The 15,353-nt window shown below is 38.4% G+C and overlaps 1 protein-coding gene and 1 long non-coding RNA gene across 2 annotated transcripts; both read right to left on the reverse strand.

Moving 5' to 3' along the window:
* Window positions 1–503: 503 nt before the first annotated feature.
* LOC133742809 (uncharacterized) lies at window positions 504–2,685 on the reverse strand. Its single transcript, XM_062170489.1, has 6 exons — window positions 2,619–2,685; window positions 1,463–2,208; window positions 1,154–1,369; window positions 961–1,069; window positions 821–879; window positions 504–740 (listed from the first exon to the last, which is right to left on the reverse strand). Exons 1-6 carry the CDS (start codon window positions 2,683–2,685, stop codon window positions 558–560), a joined length of 1,380 nt encoding a protein of 459 aa, XP_062026473.1. The 3' UTR covers window positions 504–557.
* A 4,071-nt stretch (window positions 2,686–6,756) lies between these two features.
* LOC133742748 (uncharacterized) lies at window positions 6,757–8,574 on the reverse strand. The gene is made up of 3 exons (XR_009862703.1): window positions 8,509–8,574; window positions 7,961–8,074; window positions 6,757–6,837 (listed from the first exon to the last, which is right to left on the reverse strand). It is a non-coding gene; the product is annotated as an uncharacterized LOC133742748 (long non-coding RNA).
* Between the last annotated feature and the right edge of the window lie 6,779 nt (window positions 8,575–15,353).

Consider the following 15,353-nt stretch of genomic DNA (forward strand, 5'->3'; position numbering starts at 1 on the left):
GCAATAGAATTAGCATGGATCCAAGATTGGAAGCTCATATGGTTGGAAGTGGACTCTACGCTTGTTCTCAATTTTCTACAATCTCCTCATCTTGTACAGTTGTACCTTGGCAACTTCATGTGGAATGGGATAATTGTTTGCATCGTATTTCTCAAATGCAATTTCGTTCTACTCATATATTTCGTGAAGGGAATCAAGCCACAGACGGACTAGCAAATTTTGGAATTACTTCTTCAAGTTTAGTTTGGTGGGATTTGGCTCCGCCTATCATTTATAGTTCTCGTAATCGGGACCGAATGAGTTTTCCTAATTTATGTTTCTGTTGATGTTGTCGAGAGGTTTGGTATAATTCCCCCTCTCTGTATTTATTTTTTATTTAATAAATTATCCTCGTTTCATCGAGGTTCAACAAAAAAAAAAATTTGATTCGAGCAATATTTTCACTAATATTCATATTGATCAAGATTGTCCTTTTTGTTATGAACAGTTAGATACTATTAATCACTTAATTTTTTCGTTGCAATTATGTTGCTCGAATTTGGAGCCTTTCTAGCATTTTACTTCCCATTCACATTCAAGTTCTCCTCTCTCTCCCCATAATTTGGTGAAAAAGGATAAGACTCGTCAAAGTTTTTGCAGGAATACGGCGAAGAGTCATTTGAGTTCAAATCAGATTCTTCCTGCTTCATCTCCTCTAAAAGTTTATGTGATTCGTCTCTGTTGAGTTCCACGAACATAACCTTATAGAAGAAGACAAGACTTAGAAAGAAGCAATAAAATGAAAACAGCGACAATAGTATCAGTTTTGTGAGTAATTTACCTCATCAAAAAGCTCATCTGAACAAGGCACATCCTTGCTGACAGGTAAAACAAAATTGCCTGCAGAAAGATAATCCAGGATTAGAACATACAGATAAAAAAAAATCATACAAACACAATTGGGAAGGGAACGACCATTACCCAACAATTCATTCATTATTTCAGCGTGTACCAAAAATCCCAAATCATCAAATCTTTGCAGCAAACGAGCCTTCACCTCTTCGGGGCTTGGAAACACCACAACAGCAATCTGAAAAACATAAAATAATAAATTATAACCATAGAGATTGAATCCGAATCTTAATACATACACTTGTCATGAATGTGTAGCTACCTTCTTGAACAGATTGAACTGCCTAAGTTCATTCTGACGTTCACCCTTCTTTAGATATGTGCTATCAAGAACGTAATTGCGAGGAGTGGTGGCTGCTCTGACGGTTGCTCTGGATGAAAGACTATCTAAGATATAACATGCTTTAATTAGCAGAAGTTCGAGACGATATGGGTCATCATCACTCTCCTTAACCTGCTTACGCAAGTGCCCTGGCACCTGCACATAGTTTCAATATCTGTCACGCTTTCTGTCAAGCAACAAGAATGAAATAATGAACAGAAAAGTGCACATCAAGCAATGACCACAAACCTTCATTTGGTCAAAAACCATGTTTATACCAACGAAAACATATCGCTTCTCTGGGTGGTCTTTCACCCATTTCTCTGCCCAAGTTGTTTTGCCTGAGGCAGGCATACCCACCATCATCATCACTTCACAATCCTTTGGATCATCAAAAACCGGTCCCACAATCGCATTTCCATCCCCAAGAGCAGACGCCCAAGGCTTAAAACCATCTTCAGGAACAAGTCCATCTTCAACACTGAACTGCAACTCCACCTCCACATTTTTCAACAGAAGGTGAGGGAAAAAGGCAGATTCCCACTGAAAATTCTTCGAATCCACAACCGCATTGAACTTCATCGCCGTACCCAAACACTTTCCATTCTTGGAAAAAGAAATGGAAGCCAAGGGCTTTTCTTCAAGATTGACGGCACAAACAATAGTATCTCCAACCCCAAACTTCTCGCCATAGCACGGAGACCTAGTAGCATTTATATTCCAGAATTTTCCAGTGCTCTCGTACCCAAAGCTGTGACTTGTTTCCCCTAGGCTTCCCACCACATCATCCCCTCTAGAAATACCAACCCGGCAAAGATTCCGGTCTTCAGGGTCAGTGTCCTCCATTTGAACAGATTGGAACGACACCACTTTGCAACCGAAACAATACTTCCCACCAGTTACACCCACATTGGCTCGAGCACCGAACCAGCAATAAGCTAATCTCTGCTCGTATAGGGAAGAGCCCAAAAGCCCATTGCCTTCAATGTTGAAACCTACACAAAAAGGGAACAGTTCAAATCAGAATTCAACTCACTATGGATTATGCAATCAACTTAAAAAGCACATTTTTTTTCATTCGAAATTTTTAGAGTCATATTTAGTAGATGTATCCACTCATCCTTCACTTTCATCCTGTAATACAATCAATACAATCCCAGAGATTAAAACTACTAGATGCATAACAGTATGTGTATGCATGCATGTATTCTATTCTTCTCTAAGGGATCGACTTGATATGATCAAAAGGCACAAACAACTTACCAAAGTAAAAGCTAGCTACAAAATCATGGCCGGTGGTCACTAAATTCTCAGAAATCGTTTTCAACCTTTTATTGTATCGAGTTGTAGAGAATTAGAGTTAGGGTCTCGCGCCAATTATCAAAATATGAAGAAATTTACCTACCTAGGTCGCAATCTGCCGGATTGAGAACGACGCGTTGTTTCGAAGACGGCGGCACGTTGTCGGCCATTGGATGTCAGAAACAAGAGACTGTAAGAATTGTGTGCCGAATTTCTAAAAAAAAAAAAAGGAATTGTGTGCCGTGGGGGCTTTATAAAAGAGTTTTTTTTTTGTTTGGTGTTAAACCGACTCTATCTTCCCTACAATTCTAAAACCGACATTGATTATTTCCAAAAACAAAAAGGGAAAAATCTATCCTCACAAGTGATCTGTAATTTTTTTTTAACATGGTAATATTCTCCTAATAAAAATAAAAGATTATAAGATCTCAATGCAATCTTTATAATCTGCATATATATAAAGAGTTATAAGGAAAGAAGTAAGATTTGATTTGAGAAAACGCCGAGGAATTAAAACGCTTCATGTCATAGTCATACTCATGATGCTTCGTAAGATTAGGATTAGGATGGGGCTGAATCAGGGGTTAGATTATCCAAAAAGAAAGATTATAAGATCCCCATGCATGTAATCTTTATTTCAAAAAAAAAATCTTTATAATGTGCATATACAGAGTTAGAACTCTTATAAGGAAAGAAGTAAGATTTGATATAAAAATGCCAACGAATTAAGCACCATTCCTAGATCATTATTAATTGCTTTCTTTCTAACTGAACTAGCAACTAACATAAATTGAATGAAGTTCACATGCAGTTTCATGACGAAAATGATCCAAATAGAAACCAATTCAAAACAAAATAGAAAAGAAACCCTTGGAGCTTGCAGAGCAGTTTTGATGGAGGCCTCACTGCCTTTGTGATTTCATGAAAGACAACGTTCCCTTGCTACATTAATATCTTAACGTAAAGCATCCTGTCGTTGCAACATCTCAATAATATGGCAAGCAGTAGCCTCTCCTTCACGATCAGGATCTGATGCAAGGATAAGATGTTCTGCACTAGTCTCATAATCACTGTTGCATTAGGTCAATTGGATGTGCTTGAATATAATTTCAAATACATACCCACTTAGTGCGACGCTTATGCTCTTAATTAAGATGAGTCCAGGCAGCAGATGGAACTTCCCACACCATACTTAAATCATCATCGGGCCACACGGATGCTAACCTAGCTGCTAAGTCCCTCACATGACCATAGCTAGCTAGGCAGCACTTCAAACATATCACCAAGATAACCCCGAAGGACCTTCGCCTTTTTAACAGACACCACTTCACAACAGTTTTCCCAGTTGCGGGTACAACGTACTGCTTCGTTGTCATTTTTCCAGGAGGTTTCAATTTCCCCATTTCTTGTGATATAAGTTTCTGTGGTGAATTGGCAGGTGAGTATATAGATTTTTCCTTCTCACCATATTTCTCACCTTTCTTGTTTCGCCAGGGTTTAGTTGAAGAACTATCAGCAAGGTCTACAGGAGTCTTCACTGTGGAGGTCAGCTAAAAGACTACGGTGTTAGTTAAATTATTGCATAAAAATAAGACTTCATGCTAATACTGATCATAAACGGAAGGACACTAACCTTTGAATCCGATGCAGACTTTTCTCCTTTTTTTGGTTCCAGCCAGATTCCTTTGTTTGAGAAGTACTTTCAAAACTTTATGTCAAAGCAACTTATGCTTTAGCTAGCATTAGCAGCAGAATCTTGTTCTTTAGTCTCTTGCTTTTCGACCTCTTTTTCTCTTTAGGTTTGGAGACCTCTTTAGTTAAGGAAAAAAATGAATGAAGCTACAGATGAAATACAATTTTGAATATCATCATACAATAAAATATAAAGAACACCAATATATTTAGAACAGTAACATACGAAATGTAAGAATGAAGGTACATAATTCTTGGCAAATAAAAGAGGGGTAGTGTGTGCTGGCTTGATTTACTTTCTTAATTTTCTGCTTCAGAGAACATGCTATTGATGCTCAAGTAAATAGGATTGTAAATTGAAGAATTGAGGAAAAGAAACTGATATAAGGGAAGGAGCAAAGGGGATCCATATTGAAGCATATTGATATAGGAAGGAACACAATGCAGAATTTTGAAACAAAACCCAACAACAACAAATCAATTGTGTAGGGGAGTTCAATTCATACGTCCTAAAATGGTATTTGGACCTCCAACAATTTTTGGAAGTTTTTTTTTTTTTATTAAGATTGAAGATAGAAGAGCAACAATGCTCTCCATCTCCCCTTTATTTCAAAAGAAAGAAAATGAAACACATAAAGGGGGGGGGGGGGGGGGGGGGGACGTAAAGCCTTACCCCACAAAAGCAAACGGAAATCGAAGCTAACTCTAACCCCAACTAACGAAAACGAAAATTGGGAAGACCTAAATAATCTCTATTACATAACGATGAAACAAAATCTGGAGGGAAATCCCACCAAACCAAACCTGCCGAAGAAAGACCAAAATTTGCAAAAGCATCTGCAACTTGGTTTCCTTCCTTAAAAATGTGTGAGGAGTGGAAATGCATTTGAGAGATACGGTGCAAACAATTACCCCACTCAACTCGCAATTGCCAAGGCACCAACTGAGGAGATTTGAGTAAATTAAGAATCAAAGAAGAATCCACTTTGTTGACACCCAAAAATCCAGCTAACAAGCCCAATTCATGCCTTAAGGCCCAATTCATATTTCGAGGAGAATTACACCCGCAAACATCGCGCCACGCACGTGGACTCAAGCCACGTTCATGCACTTGGGGCTTACAAGAATGGGTGTGGTGTGGAAGGTTACAGAAAAGTATGATGTCCATCGCGAGTTTTAGGCATGCTAATAATTTTGGACTTGGGACCAAAATTCAAGCCAGCAGCCCAATTCTCAACATGGGCAAGGTGAAGAAGAGAGATAGCACAATTCAAGCCCAATATCTCATTAATGGGGATAAAGCCAACCAACAAGCTAAGAAACCTAAAGCCCATTGAAACAATCCTCTCACCCAAAGCCCATTTCTTAAATTCACCACGTCCAAAATCTTGATCCCAGCAACATAACAAAATCCTAGCAGCACGCAGCAGAAATCCTGGGATTGCAGTCCCAGCAGTAGAATTCAGCAGCGGGAATCCTGGAAAGGTAACCCCAACAACAGGATTTTCTGGGATTATGATCACAGCTACACGCCAAAGACAAGGCAGCAAGCTCAATGCTGCATCACACATCAACTCTCCTATAAATTAAGAGTTCTTACTATTGTGAAGGGGCATTCAGAAACAACCCCAAAGAAATCCATACGCAAAGTGAACCCAAGCTATTCCCTATACTCATCCCAGAAACCTATTCAGATCCAACCTACATACATATGTGCAAACCCAGAAACAAAACCAAGCAATTCCCCCAACATGTATCCCAAAAACCCATTTCCAATCCAAAAATTCATCAACCACAATCTGAATCCAAGCTTTCCTAGCTGCTGTAAATCTCTCATCTTCACTACAAATCATGCTTTTCTAGCTCCCACGCCACATGCATCTTGCCATGCCTCTTTTGAAATGATCAATTCACTGCCGTGCATATACAAGGAACTGCCGTGAAGAACACAACAGCAACCTTCCTAGGATTCTCAGGTCCTTCGAAGTTTGCTGGGCCTAGTCTTCGCTAACTCAGACAAAGGGGCAAAGTTTTGGGTCCTTACCCATGAATATCCACTGCCGTACAACTCCGATCAAAGTGCCCCTACATTTTTGGCGACTTCACTGGGGACTAGGTTGTGTTTCCACCTTAGCTTCCATAACAGCAGCATTTTACTCTAGAAATTTTCCATGCTCACTTCAAACCAGTCATGCTTTATCACTGGCAATATGTATCAGATGCAATCAAGGAGAGCTCTCTTGATGAACATGCCAATACTCATTGAAACACAAGCTTGTTGCTTATTGTATTGACTATGAGACTTCAATCCATGAGTTTCTGTAACAGGAATCATGAAAGCTGTCAAAATCAAATTTATTCACTCATTATTCAAGCTTCAATATTGAGTGAACAAATTAAGAGTCCTATTACTCAATCTATAAAAGCTATCTCACCTTGAGGCTTCAACAAAACCAAACAAGCCACCACAAATAACCTCATCACCAGTTGATGCATTTCTTCTAGATCTGGTAAGGTCTGAACCTTCTGCCTGGAAATTAGACCATAATTCCAGCAGCTAACCTCTTCCTTGTTGAACATATGTCACGCTGAATCTTGACTACCACTGCTGGGAGCAATATATAAACATCCTGCAAGCATCACAACCATCAGTGCCACAAAACTACCTTACCTTTGTTTAGCCATTTTCAGGCATTTCAAGCCTATTTACCAAATTTTTCATAAACCTTCCCAACAACATGAAAAAAAAAGGGCTAAATACAAATTACTACCCTGTGGTTTAGGTCCAAAATCAATTCAGTCCCTGAACTTCCAATTTCATCAAAAACACCCCTGCACTTTCAATTTTGATCTAATAGGTCCAATTTGTTAGTTTTCCGACAATTGAGTTATTTAACTTGTTAATGTGGCTCATATATGGCCTATGTTTTATGATGTGGTGTCGAGGTGGTCTGCATAGTCAATTTAGGAGTGAGTCATACTATTAAAAATAAATAGTTTTTCAACAAATAATCCAACTATAACTTGAATCCATAACAGAATATTAATGAATTGGACCTATTAGATCAAAATTGAAAGTGCAGGGGTGTTTTTGATGAAATTAGAAGTCCAGGGACTGAATTGATTTTGGACCTAAACCACAGGGTACTAACTAGTATTTAGCCCAAAAAAAAATATATCAGTCCTTATTTGTGTCAATACCATCAACTCAGTATACTCAAACTCAAAGTTATCCTTTTTCTTTCAAGCATCATGCAAGAATACTTGGGGGCTTTGCTTAATGAATTTCAAAAACATGCTGTGATTTAACCATGGCTCCCTCCATTTCATAGCAGTGCTCTAAAAAAAAAAATCATGCTCTTATTCCATGGTAGGATGATAATTTTCTTGAAACTATCCATGCTTTTGTTGTCATAACACCGCCAGATACAGTCAAGCAAAACAGCAGCAAAAGGTCAAAGTGATGCAAACAAGCTTAGTAAGAAGAGACTTTATTTTGTTCTTCACTTTTGAAAAAACCCAGATTCAATTTCATGCTTACTTACTCTTTTGTGAACCTCTGATTTTACATCAGAAAATGATATCAGTGAAAGTAAGTTTTGTTTTTTTCCTCAAAAGGCCAAATCTAGCTATTGAAAATTAAAGAAATCACATTTTTTCCCTCTTCCTCTCATACTCTGACACTACCTCTTTCCTGAAAATATTTATCTTTTATCTCAAATCATCATGTCCTTACAAGGTTGAACCGTTTACCTGAGGACTAGGCTATGATTCCAGCAGCTAGCTTCCCCCTTGTTGCAACATATATTAAGCTAATCTCTGTTCTTGATCTTTACAATCACTACTGGGAGCAGTTTATTAACGCCCCTGCAAGCATTACAACCATTAAAGCTACATGCATAACAATCTTACTATTGTTTAGCCACTTCTTGAGCATTTAAAGCCTATTTGAAAATACCCTTTCACTGAACCTTACCAGGAAGCATAAAAGATAACCTCTTCATTGTTGATGCTTATACCAGGCAATAATGATATTCTAGATATCTTATACCTATATCAATCTATATGTCTAGCTAACATAAATGTGAAGCTACAATTCTAGAGAGAAATACTCTTACAAAAGCAACATGCATATGTTTTCTAATCTAAAACCCAAGCACACAGCAGTGGTCATAAGCACAAGCCCCTCACACTTCTCAAGCGATATTCATTGTCGGAGAACACGCAAGCAAAAGTTAAATCTTATACTTTTAATCAGGCTACTGCACTTGGGGGCTGATGAGTTGGTTCATGTTGATTACCTTAATAGCAGCTCATCCATCCTAAACTTTTTAGCCTCATATTCATGCATCAAGCTGATCCATCTGAAAGCAAAGAATATTCAAATCAGGCAAAATCATTCCCTTTACATACCATAACCAGCACCAAATTACATTGATATCCAAATCTTGACAACACCACAAACAAATCCACTCTCCACAATCAGTCATACCATTTCAATTCATTGCATAGCTCAAGAGTACTGATTTAAACCAGAATCAATACATCACGCATAGGCACTCTTATAATCAGGCTTTTACCATTTGCATCACTCAAGAGCACATTTCCAGATCCATACGCCAAACCAACCAGCAACAAGCAAGTTGAACAAAAGAAGAACTACTATATTATTGACGGATCTCATGCATATTCGTATCAGGCACACACATTCAAAATTTACAATTTTATTTTGAAAATAAAGTCTTTCAAGCATGCAGAAGAAGTGAAAAGAAACTTCAATCGCAACATTCATTATATTCAAAAAAAGAATTCATGCATGAAGACAGGAGCAACCAAGCAAAATGGATTGAGCATCATGCAACTCAAGCAATGTCCCAAGCAATTTAAGTTGTTCAAGGTGCTCAAATGTCCTGACAACTTCAAGAGAAAAAGAAATTTCATTGCTGGAACAAAGCCAAGACTGTAACGTTGCTTATTCATGATCAAGTTGCTAGTAAATCATGCAAGTCACCACTCACCGCCATGCTAAAAGGAGCTCGAAAGAAAAAAAAAACAAGCCATTATGCCCAAAATAACTCAAATATTCTAAGCTGTTCTAGCGCCAATATTACGGTATTCACTACCTTGCAGGCCTGAAGCTCTGAGATCAACAACTCAACCCATTTTACTGCTGGGAATAAAGATGACGTCCAAATACATCCAAAAAGAAACTGAACTTTAAGCATGCTAATCCTATCTGACCACAGAAGAAAAACAATTCAATTCAAAGAATTTGAGCAAGCAAGGTATCATTCAAACTCAAAGATCAACAAGCACTTATTCAAGATTCAAGATTCCATGTGCTACTAATTTCAGACGATCAAGCATACATGCATACTCTCAAAACCAAACACTGAACCATCTTCCCTTCAGTATCCTAATCCACCTCCTTTACTAAATTCTATCCATTATCAAAATCAAGCATCTAGTGTCCTTCCCCTACATTTTTGTTTAGATGAAGAAAGTAAACACTTCTAACTATTTTTCATTACACGTTGTCTTTTTGTCCTCTAAGCCAAAACAGCTCACCATCATAATCAACCAAGCATACATACATGTCATTAAAGCTTGTACTAAAGCAATTCCAGCAGAAGTTCATGCAGCAGCTGCATTTCCTACTAAATCCTAATTCAACAATTTCAAGCCATGCCAAGCCGATGATTAGTCGACAAGTAATTAATCGACATAAGAGTATAGCCAAAACATGCTAGCTATATCAAATTAGACCTGAGCTTAAATCTCTATTATATAACTCAAGCATGAATCACGACCTGCAAGCAAACATGACAGCCTTTATGCATGCATATTTGTGGTATTGTGTCACTGCCGTGCTACGTGCAAAAGATTGGTTTTGCTCGAAGTAAGGTATACGTGGGGGCTTGGTGAAAGATGATTCATGATGAAAAGCACATGCCTATAGTCTATTGATTCATTGGAAAATGCGAACTAGAATTTAAGGCTTCCAAGCACCCTACTGCTGGATTAGTTCTAATCACTTTCTGCCCATTCAAGGGATCAAGATTTAAAAAAAAAAAACGGAAAGAGTCAAAGTTCTTATGATGTTTGAATAATCAAAGATTCATCTACACAATGCCAAACTCATGCTCATGCCACTCATACTTCATGCCAAGCTCATACTCATGCCAAGCTCATTGTCAAGCCAAGTGGATTCACGACCAAGAGTAACAATTCAATACTTAAACAAGCTTATGTCAAGCAAAATATTTTAAGCATATAAGCATACAAACACCAATCATGTCAAGCTTCTCTCTAAGGTCATGCATCCAACAGCGAACTAACAAGCATACAAAGGCAAGTCATTCCAAGCTCGAATCTTGCAAGATCCTATATGCATCGAAAACCAAGTGAGAATCACGCCAAGCCATTACATCCAAGCACATGCTTTCCAACACTAATGCACTCTCATTGGACCATTAAAGAAACTTGAGGAAGTCACAAGCTTATACCATCAAACACATGCCTACGACGTGCCCAAGCATAATGGTTACTAATTGAATCTATTCAAACCGAAACAAGCAAGGCGGACATCATACAAGCTCATGCTCTTACCAAGCCAAATTCCTTACATGACAAAAAATTAATCAAGACATGTATACCTGGAGAGTCAAGCAAGACAATGCGAAAAACCAAATTGCCAAACGCTGCTGTAAAAGCAACACGAACCACTGCCATGCCATATAATTCAAATCAATAGTCTTTTCCAAACCATTTTGTGATAATCTTACTTCGTTAAACCAACATGCTAACCTATTTTTAACCTTATCCATACTAAATTTTTTCTAAACAATCTCTTGCTGTTGTGACAACCTCTTATCATGCTAGCTAGACCAAATCTCGATTCTTCTTAAAATGACCAGACCTAGTTTCAATAACCAAAAGCATCTTCCTATCAAGCAACAAATGCTTCTAACCCTTTAAACAACCATCATGCCAAGCTAATACCTAGAACACCTCATGCATATGTCAATCGGATCATAACCAAGACAGCCATGCCAAGCATACAAACTTCTCTCTTTCAAATGAGTGCGTCCACCAAGTAACCATCTGCTAGCTCAAGCCATCAAAAGCTCATGCCTAGAATATGCCCAAGCATGACTATCACAAGTTCAATCGAAACAAAAGTCAAGCCAAGCAAAGATATTTTTTGTTTTACAATATCAAAGCTAATCAAGCAAGACCATGCCATGCAAACCATCGCAAATTCAAGCCAAGCAAATTACTGATAAAGTGTCAGTAACATGATCAAGCCAAGCTAATAAAGTTACATATACCAAGCCAAACAACGCCATGCTATATCATTCATTTTCACAATTATAGCAGTAAAATAGGAAAGGCTCACAAACGGCTAGCAAAAAAGGGCTCACATAGGCAGGTTACATCACAGTCCCAGCAACAAAACAAAGTATGTTATGTGATAACTGCAACAATTAAAACAAGCCACAGCAAAACATGCCATGCAAATTCATGCTATTAACTTCAATTCTTGACAAGCAATATCCATATTCATATACTATCAATCAATTGTTGTGATTATTGAGCAAATTCAAATCCCAGCAGCAAGCATAAAGAGTTCACCACCAGAGAAAAGATCGACCAATGTTTCAATTGCATTCAAGAATACAACTTTGAATAATCAAATGCAAGCATATTTCACGAGAATACTCTTGTATGGATGCTCACCTGGATATCGTGACGACCACAATGCAGCGATTTAGCCTAGTAAGCTAATTTCCAACAGCCAATCAAAGCAACGACAAAGCTAGCACCACTGCAATAAAGTCAAGGTTGTGTGTGGTCAATGCATTACCACAGCTACCATAAGTCATACAAATCCACAGAGAACATGCTAAAATAAGTAAGCAAGCCAAAGCCAAGCCACAAAGAAATCCTATACAAATGAAAATCTTACATGAAAGCATTTATTGACCTAGAAGATAACACCAAGCAAGATATAGCAAAAAGAATGTATATGACTCAGATATGCTAGTCAGGCACATGATCATGCAAATCTGTGACAATGAAGGAAAAGCAAGCTAAGCAATTCAAGCAAAAAAAATTCAGTTACTGTGATCAAGTTAAAGCTCACTTCATTGCTGTGTTCAAAGCTTCCACCGTTTACTGACATCTAGTTTATCATCGGAATTGATACTCTCATATCCTGTGTCATTGGCCTCTACTACTCCACTGCTGAAACAAAAGCTGCCGTAATCAATTTTGTGAAATCAGAATTCAAGCACAGGGTATCTCATCTGAAGCAAAAAATGTGGAGCTAGAAGTCATAAGCACAAGCATTTATGATCCAGCAAGCATTAATTATACAAGCTTTCACATGTTATGATTTCAACATCAGGCATATACCTACTCTTAATTCAAATTCCAACCTGTCATAGATTTTCGCTCCAACACCATTACATATACAGATCCAAATATTGCTATCCATACACAATTCAGCAACCAAAGTCATACTCTAAGTCTTCACTACTCTACACAAGCATCTACAGCCATACTTCAACATCAAGCATTTACATATCCGGTCTATCACCAAATTTAGTGCCCATTCTTCACATCAAATATTATCATTTAAATGTCCCGTACATATATCATTAAAAGCCCAAAATCTTGAACCCAAGTTATTAATTTCTCCCTCAAAGCATCACAGAGAAAATCATACCTGATTTTCTAGAAGAAAAATCATTGTTGAGATGGATCTATAAGGTGTAGAGGCAAACAAGAAATCAATGAAATTTGAGCCCAAATATGTCTAAACCCTATATAAGGTGGCAATCACGAGAAATTTCATGCTTAATACATGGCATATTAGCCTAACTCTATAAACCAATATATCATGCCAAGTCCATGCTAATACCAAGCTTGTGCTCATGCCACTCGAACATCATGCCAAGCACATGTTCGTGCTAAGATCATGCTCAAGCCAAGCAGATCCACGACCAAGAGGAACACGCCAATACTTAAACAAGCTTACGCCAAGCAAAAGTAATTTAAGCATACAACCATCCGACATGCATACACAAGCCATGCCAAGCTCCTCTCTTAAGGTCGTGCTTCTACCATAGAACATATGAGGGCCATGCCAAGCAACCAAGCTCATTCTTTTTAATGCTGACTCCCTTTAAAAATACTTAAGATGGCCACAAGCTCAAGCTACCAAAGCACACACCCAAGCAAAGCTACTACATGCCGTTCACACTCCAAGCAAGAAACCAAGCAAAACTAAAACCATTGAATTAATATGGCCAAGCCAAGCTAAGAAACATGATTTACATGGTAAATAAAGCCAATTAATATCATGCTGCATCATGCTTTATTGCAATCACGGCATTAAAAAAAATATATCAGCCATGGCAAAGCATACTATACAAAGTGATGCCTATAATCAAAGTCAAGCAATTCAGCCATACATAAGAGTGAAGTGAATCAGCAAAGTGTTAGAGGAAGCATAAAATTTCCAGATTTCTAGCTAACCGGTTCACAGTTTTGTTCCCAAGATGGTATATTTAAGTGGTAGGGCTTGATGACAAGAAATTCAAATGCAGTATCAAGAGTTATTCTCATTCAATCAGTTGCTGCCATTGTTGAGCAAATTCACATCACAGCAGCAAATCAATGTCGCTGAAGCAACAAGCAGTCACGGCAACAAATTGATGCAAAAACCAAAATACGCGAAACCCAGCAAATCAATCACAACAACAAATCAATGTCGCTGAAGCAACAAGCAATCATTGCAGCAAATTGATGCAAAAACCAAAATACGCGAAACACAGCAAATCAACCACAGCAACAAATCAATGTCGCTAAGCAACAAGCAATCACGACAGCAAATTGATGCAAAAACCAAAATACGCGAAACGCAGCAAATCAATCACAGCAACAAATCAATGTCGCTGAAGCAACAAGCAATCACAGTAGCAAACTGATAACGCGAGAACCAAAATACGCTATAACACCGCTATTATCATCGCTAAAATAGAGAAGGGGGAAAGATAGAGATAGCAGAGGAATAAGAAGCCTATACCCAGCAGAAGGAAGTTCGACCCAGCAAGCCTATAGAGCAATCTTCATTCCATTCCTTTCTTCCAGGCGCAAAATCTGATCAAGAAGCCTAAAGATACTCTACCACATGTTTGACGCAATCAATCTATTCTGTAAGAGGCTAAGGAGGTCGTGAACATGATTTCTCATATCAAAAGACTGTGAAGGAAGACAAGCTCCTTTCCCTCAAAATTAAAAAACTGACTTTTGAGGAGAAAGACGTCTTGTGAAACAAAAAGATGAGAAAAGCCTAATGGATTTCACGGGCCAAGACCACTTTCCTAAAAGAAAGGTGATTGGAGGCTGAACTCTTTCCTTCTAGGAGTTCGATGATGACTAGCATTTGTTTTTCAAGCTGAATAAGTCGTAGCTCATATTTGGAGGATTTGCAAGCCAACATATCTTTCAAGCCAATATATCATGCAATGAGTCTTCGGATTTGATTATGTAGCCCGCAACATGCTTGCACCACCTACATAATCAAGGGGGCTAATGTTGACACCCAAAAATCCAGCTAACATGCCCAATTCATGCCTTAAGGCCCAATTCATATTTCGAGGAGAATTACACCCGCAAACATCGCGCCACGCACGTGGACCCAAGCCACGTTCATGCACTTGGGGCTTACAAGAATGGGTGTGATGTGGAAGGTTACAGAAAAGTATGATGTCCATCGCAAGTTTTAGGCATGCTAATAATTTTGGACTTGGGACCAAAATTCAAGCCAGCAGCCCAATTCTCAACATGGGCAAGGTGAAGAAGAGAGATAGCACAATTCAAGCCCAATATCTCATTAATGGGGATAAAGCCAACCAACAAGCTAAGAAACCTAAAGCCCATTGAAACAATCCTCTCACCCAAAGCCCATTTCTTAAATTCACCACGTCCAAAATCTTGATCCCAGCAACATAACAAAATCCTAGCAGCACGCAGCAGAAATCCTGGGATTGCAGTCCCAGCAGCAGAATTCAGCAGCGGGAATCCTGGAAAGGTAACCCCAACAACAGGATTTTCTGGGATTATGATCACAGCTACA

Source organism: Rosa rugosa, chromosome 4 (genome assembly GCF_958449725.1).
Source record: "Rosa rugosa chromosome 4, drRosRugo1.1, whole genome shotgun sequence".
Lineage (NCBI taxonomy): Eukaryota > Viridiplantae > Streptophyta > Magnoliopsida > Rosales > Rosaceae > Rosa > Rosa rugosa.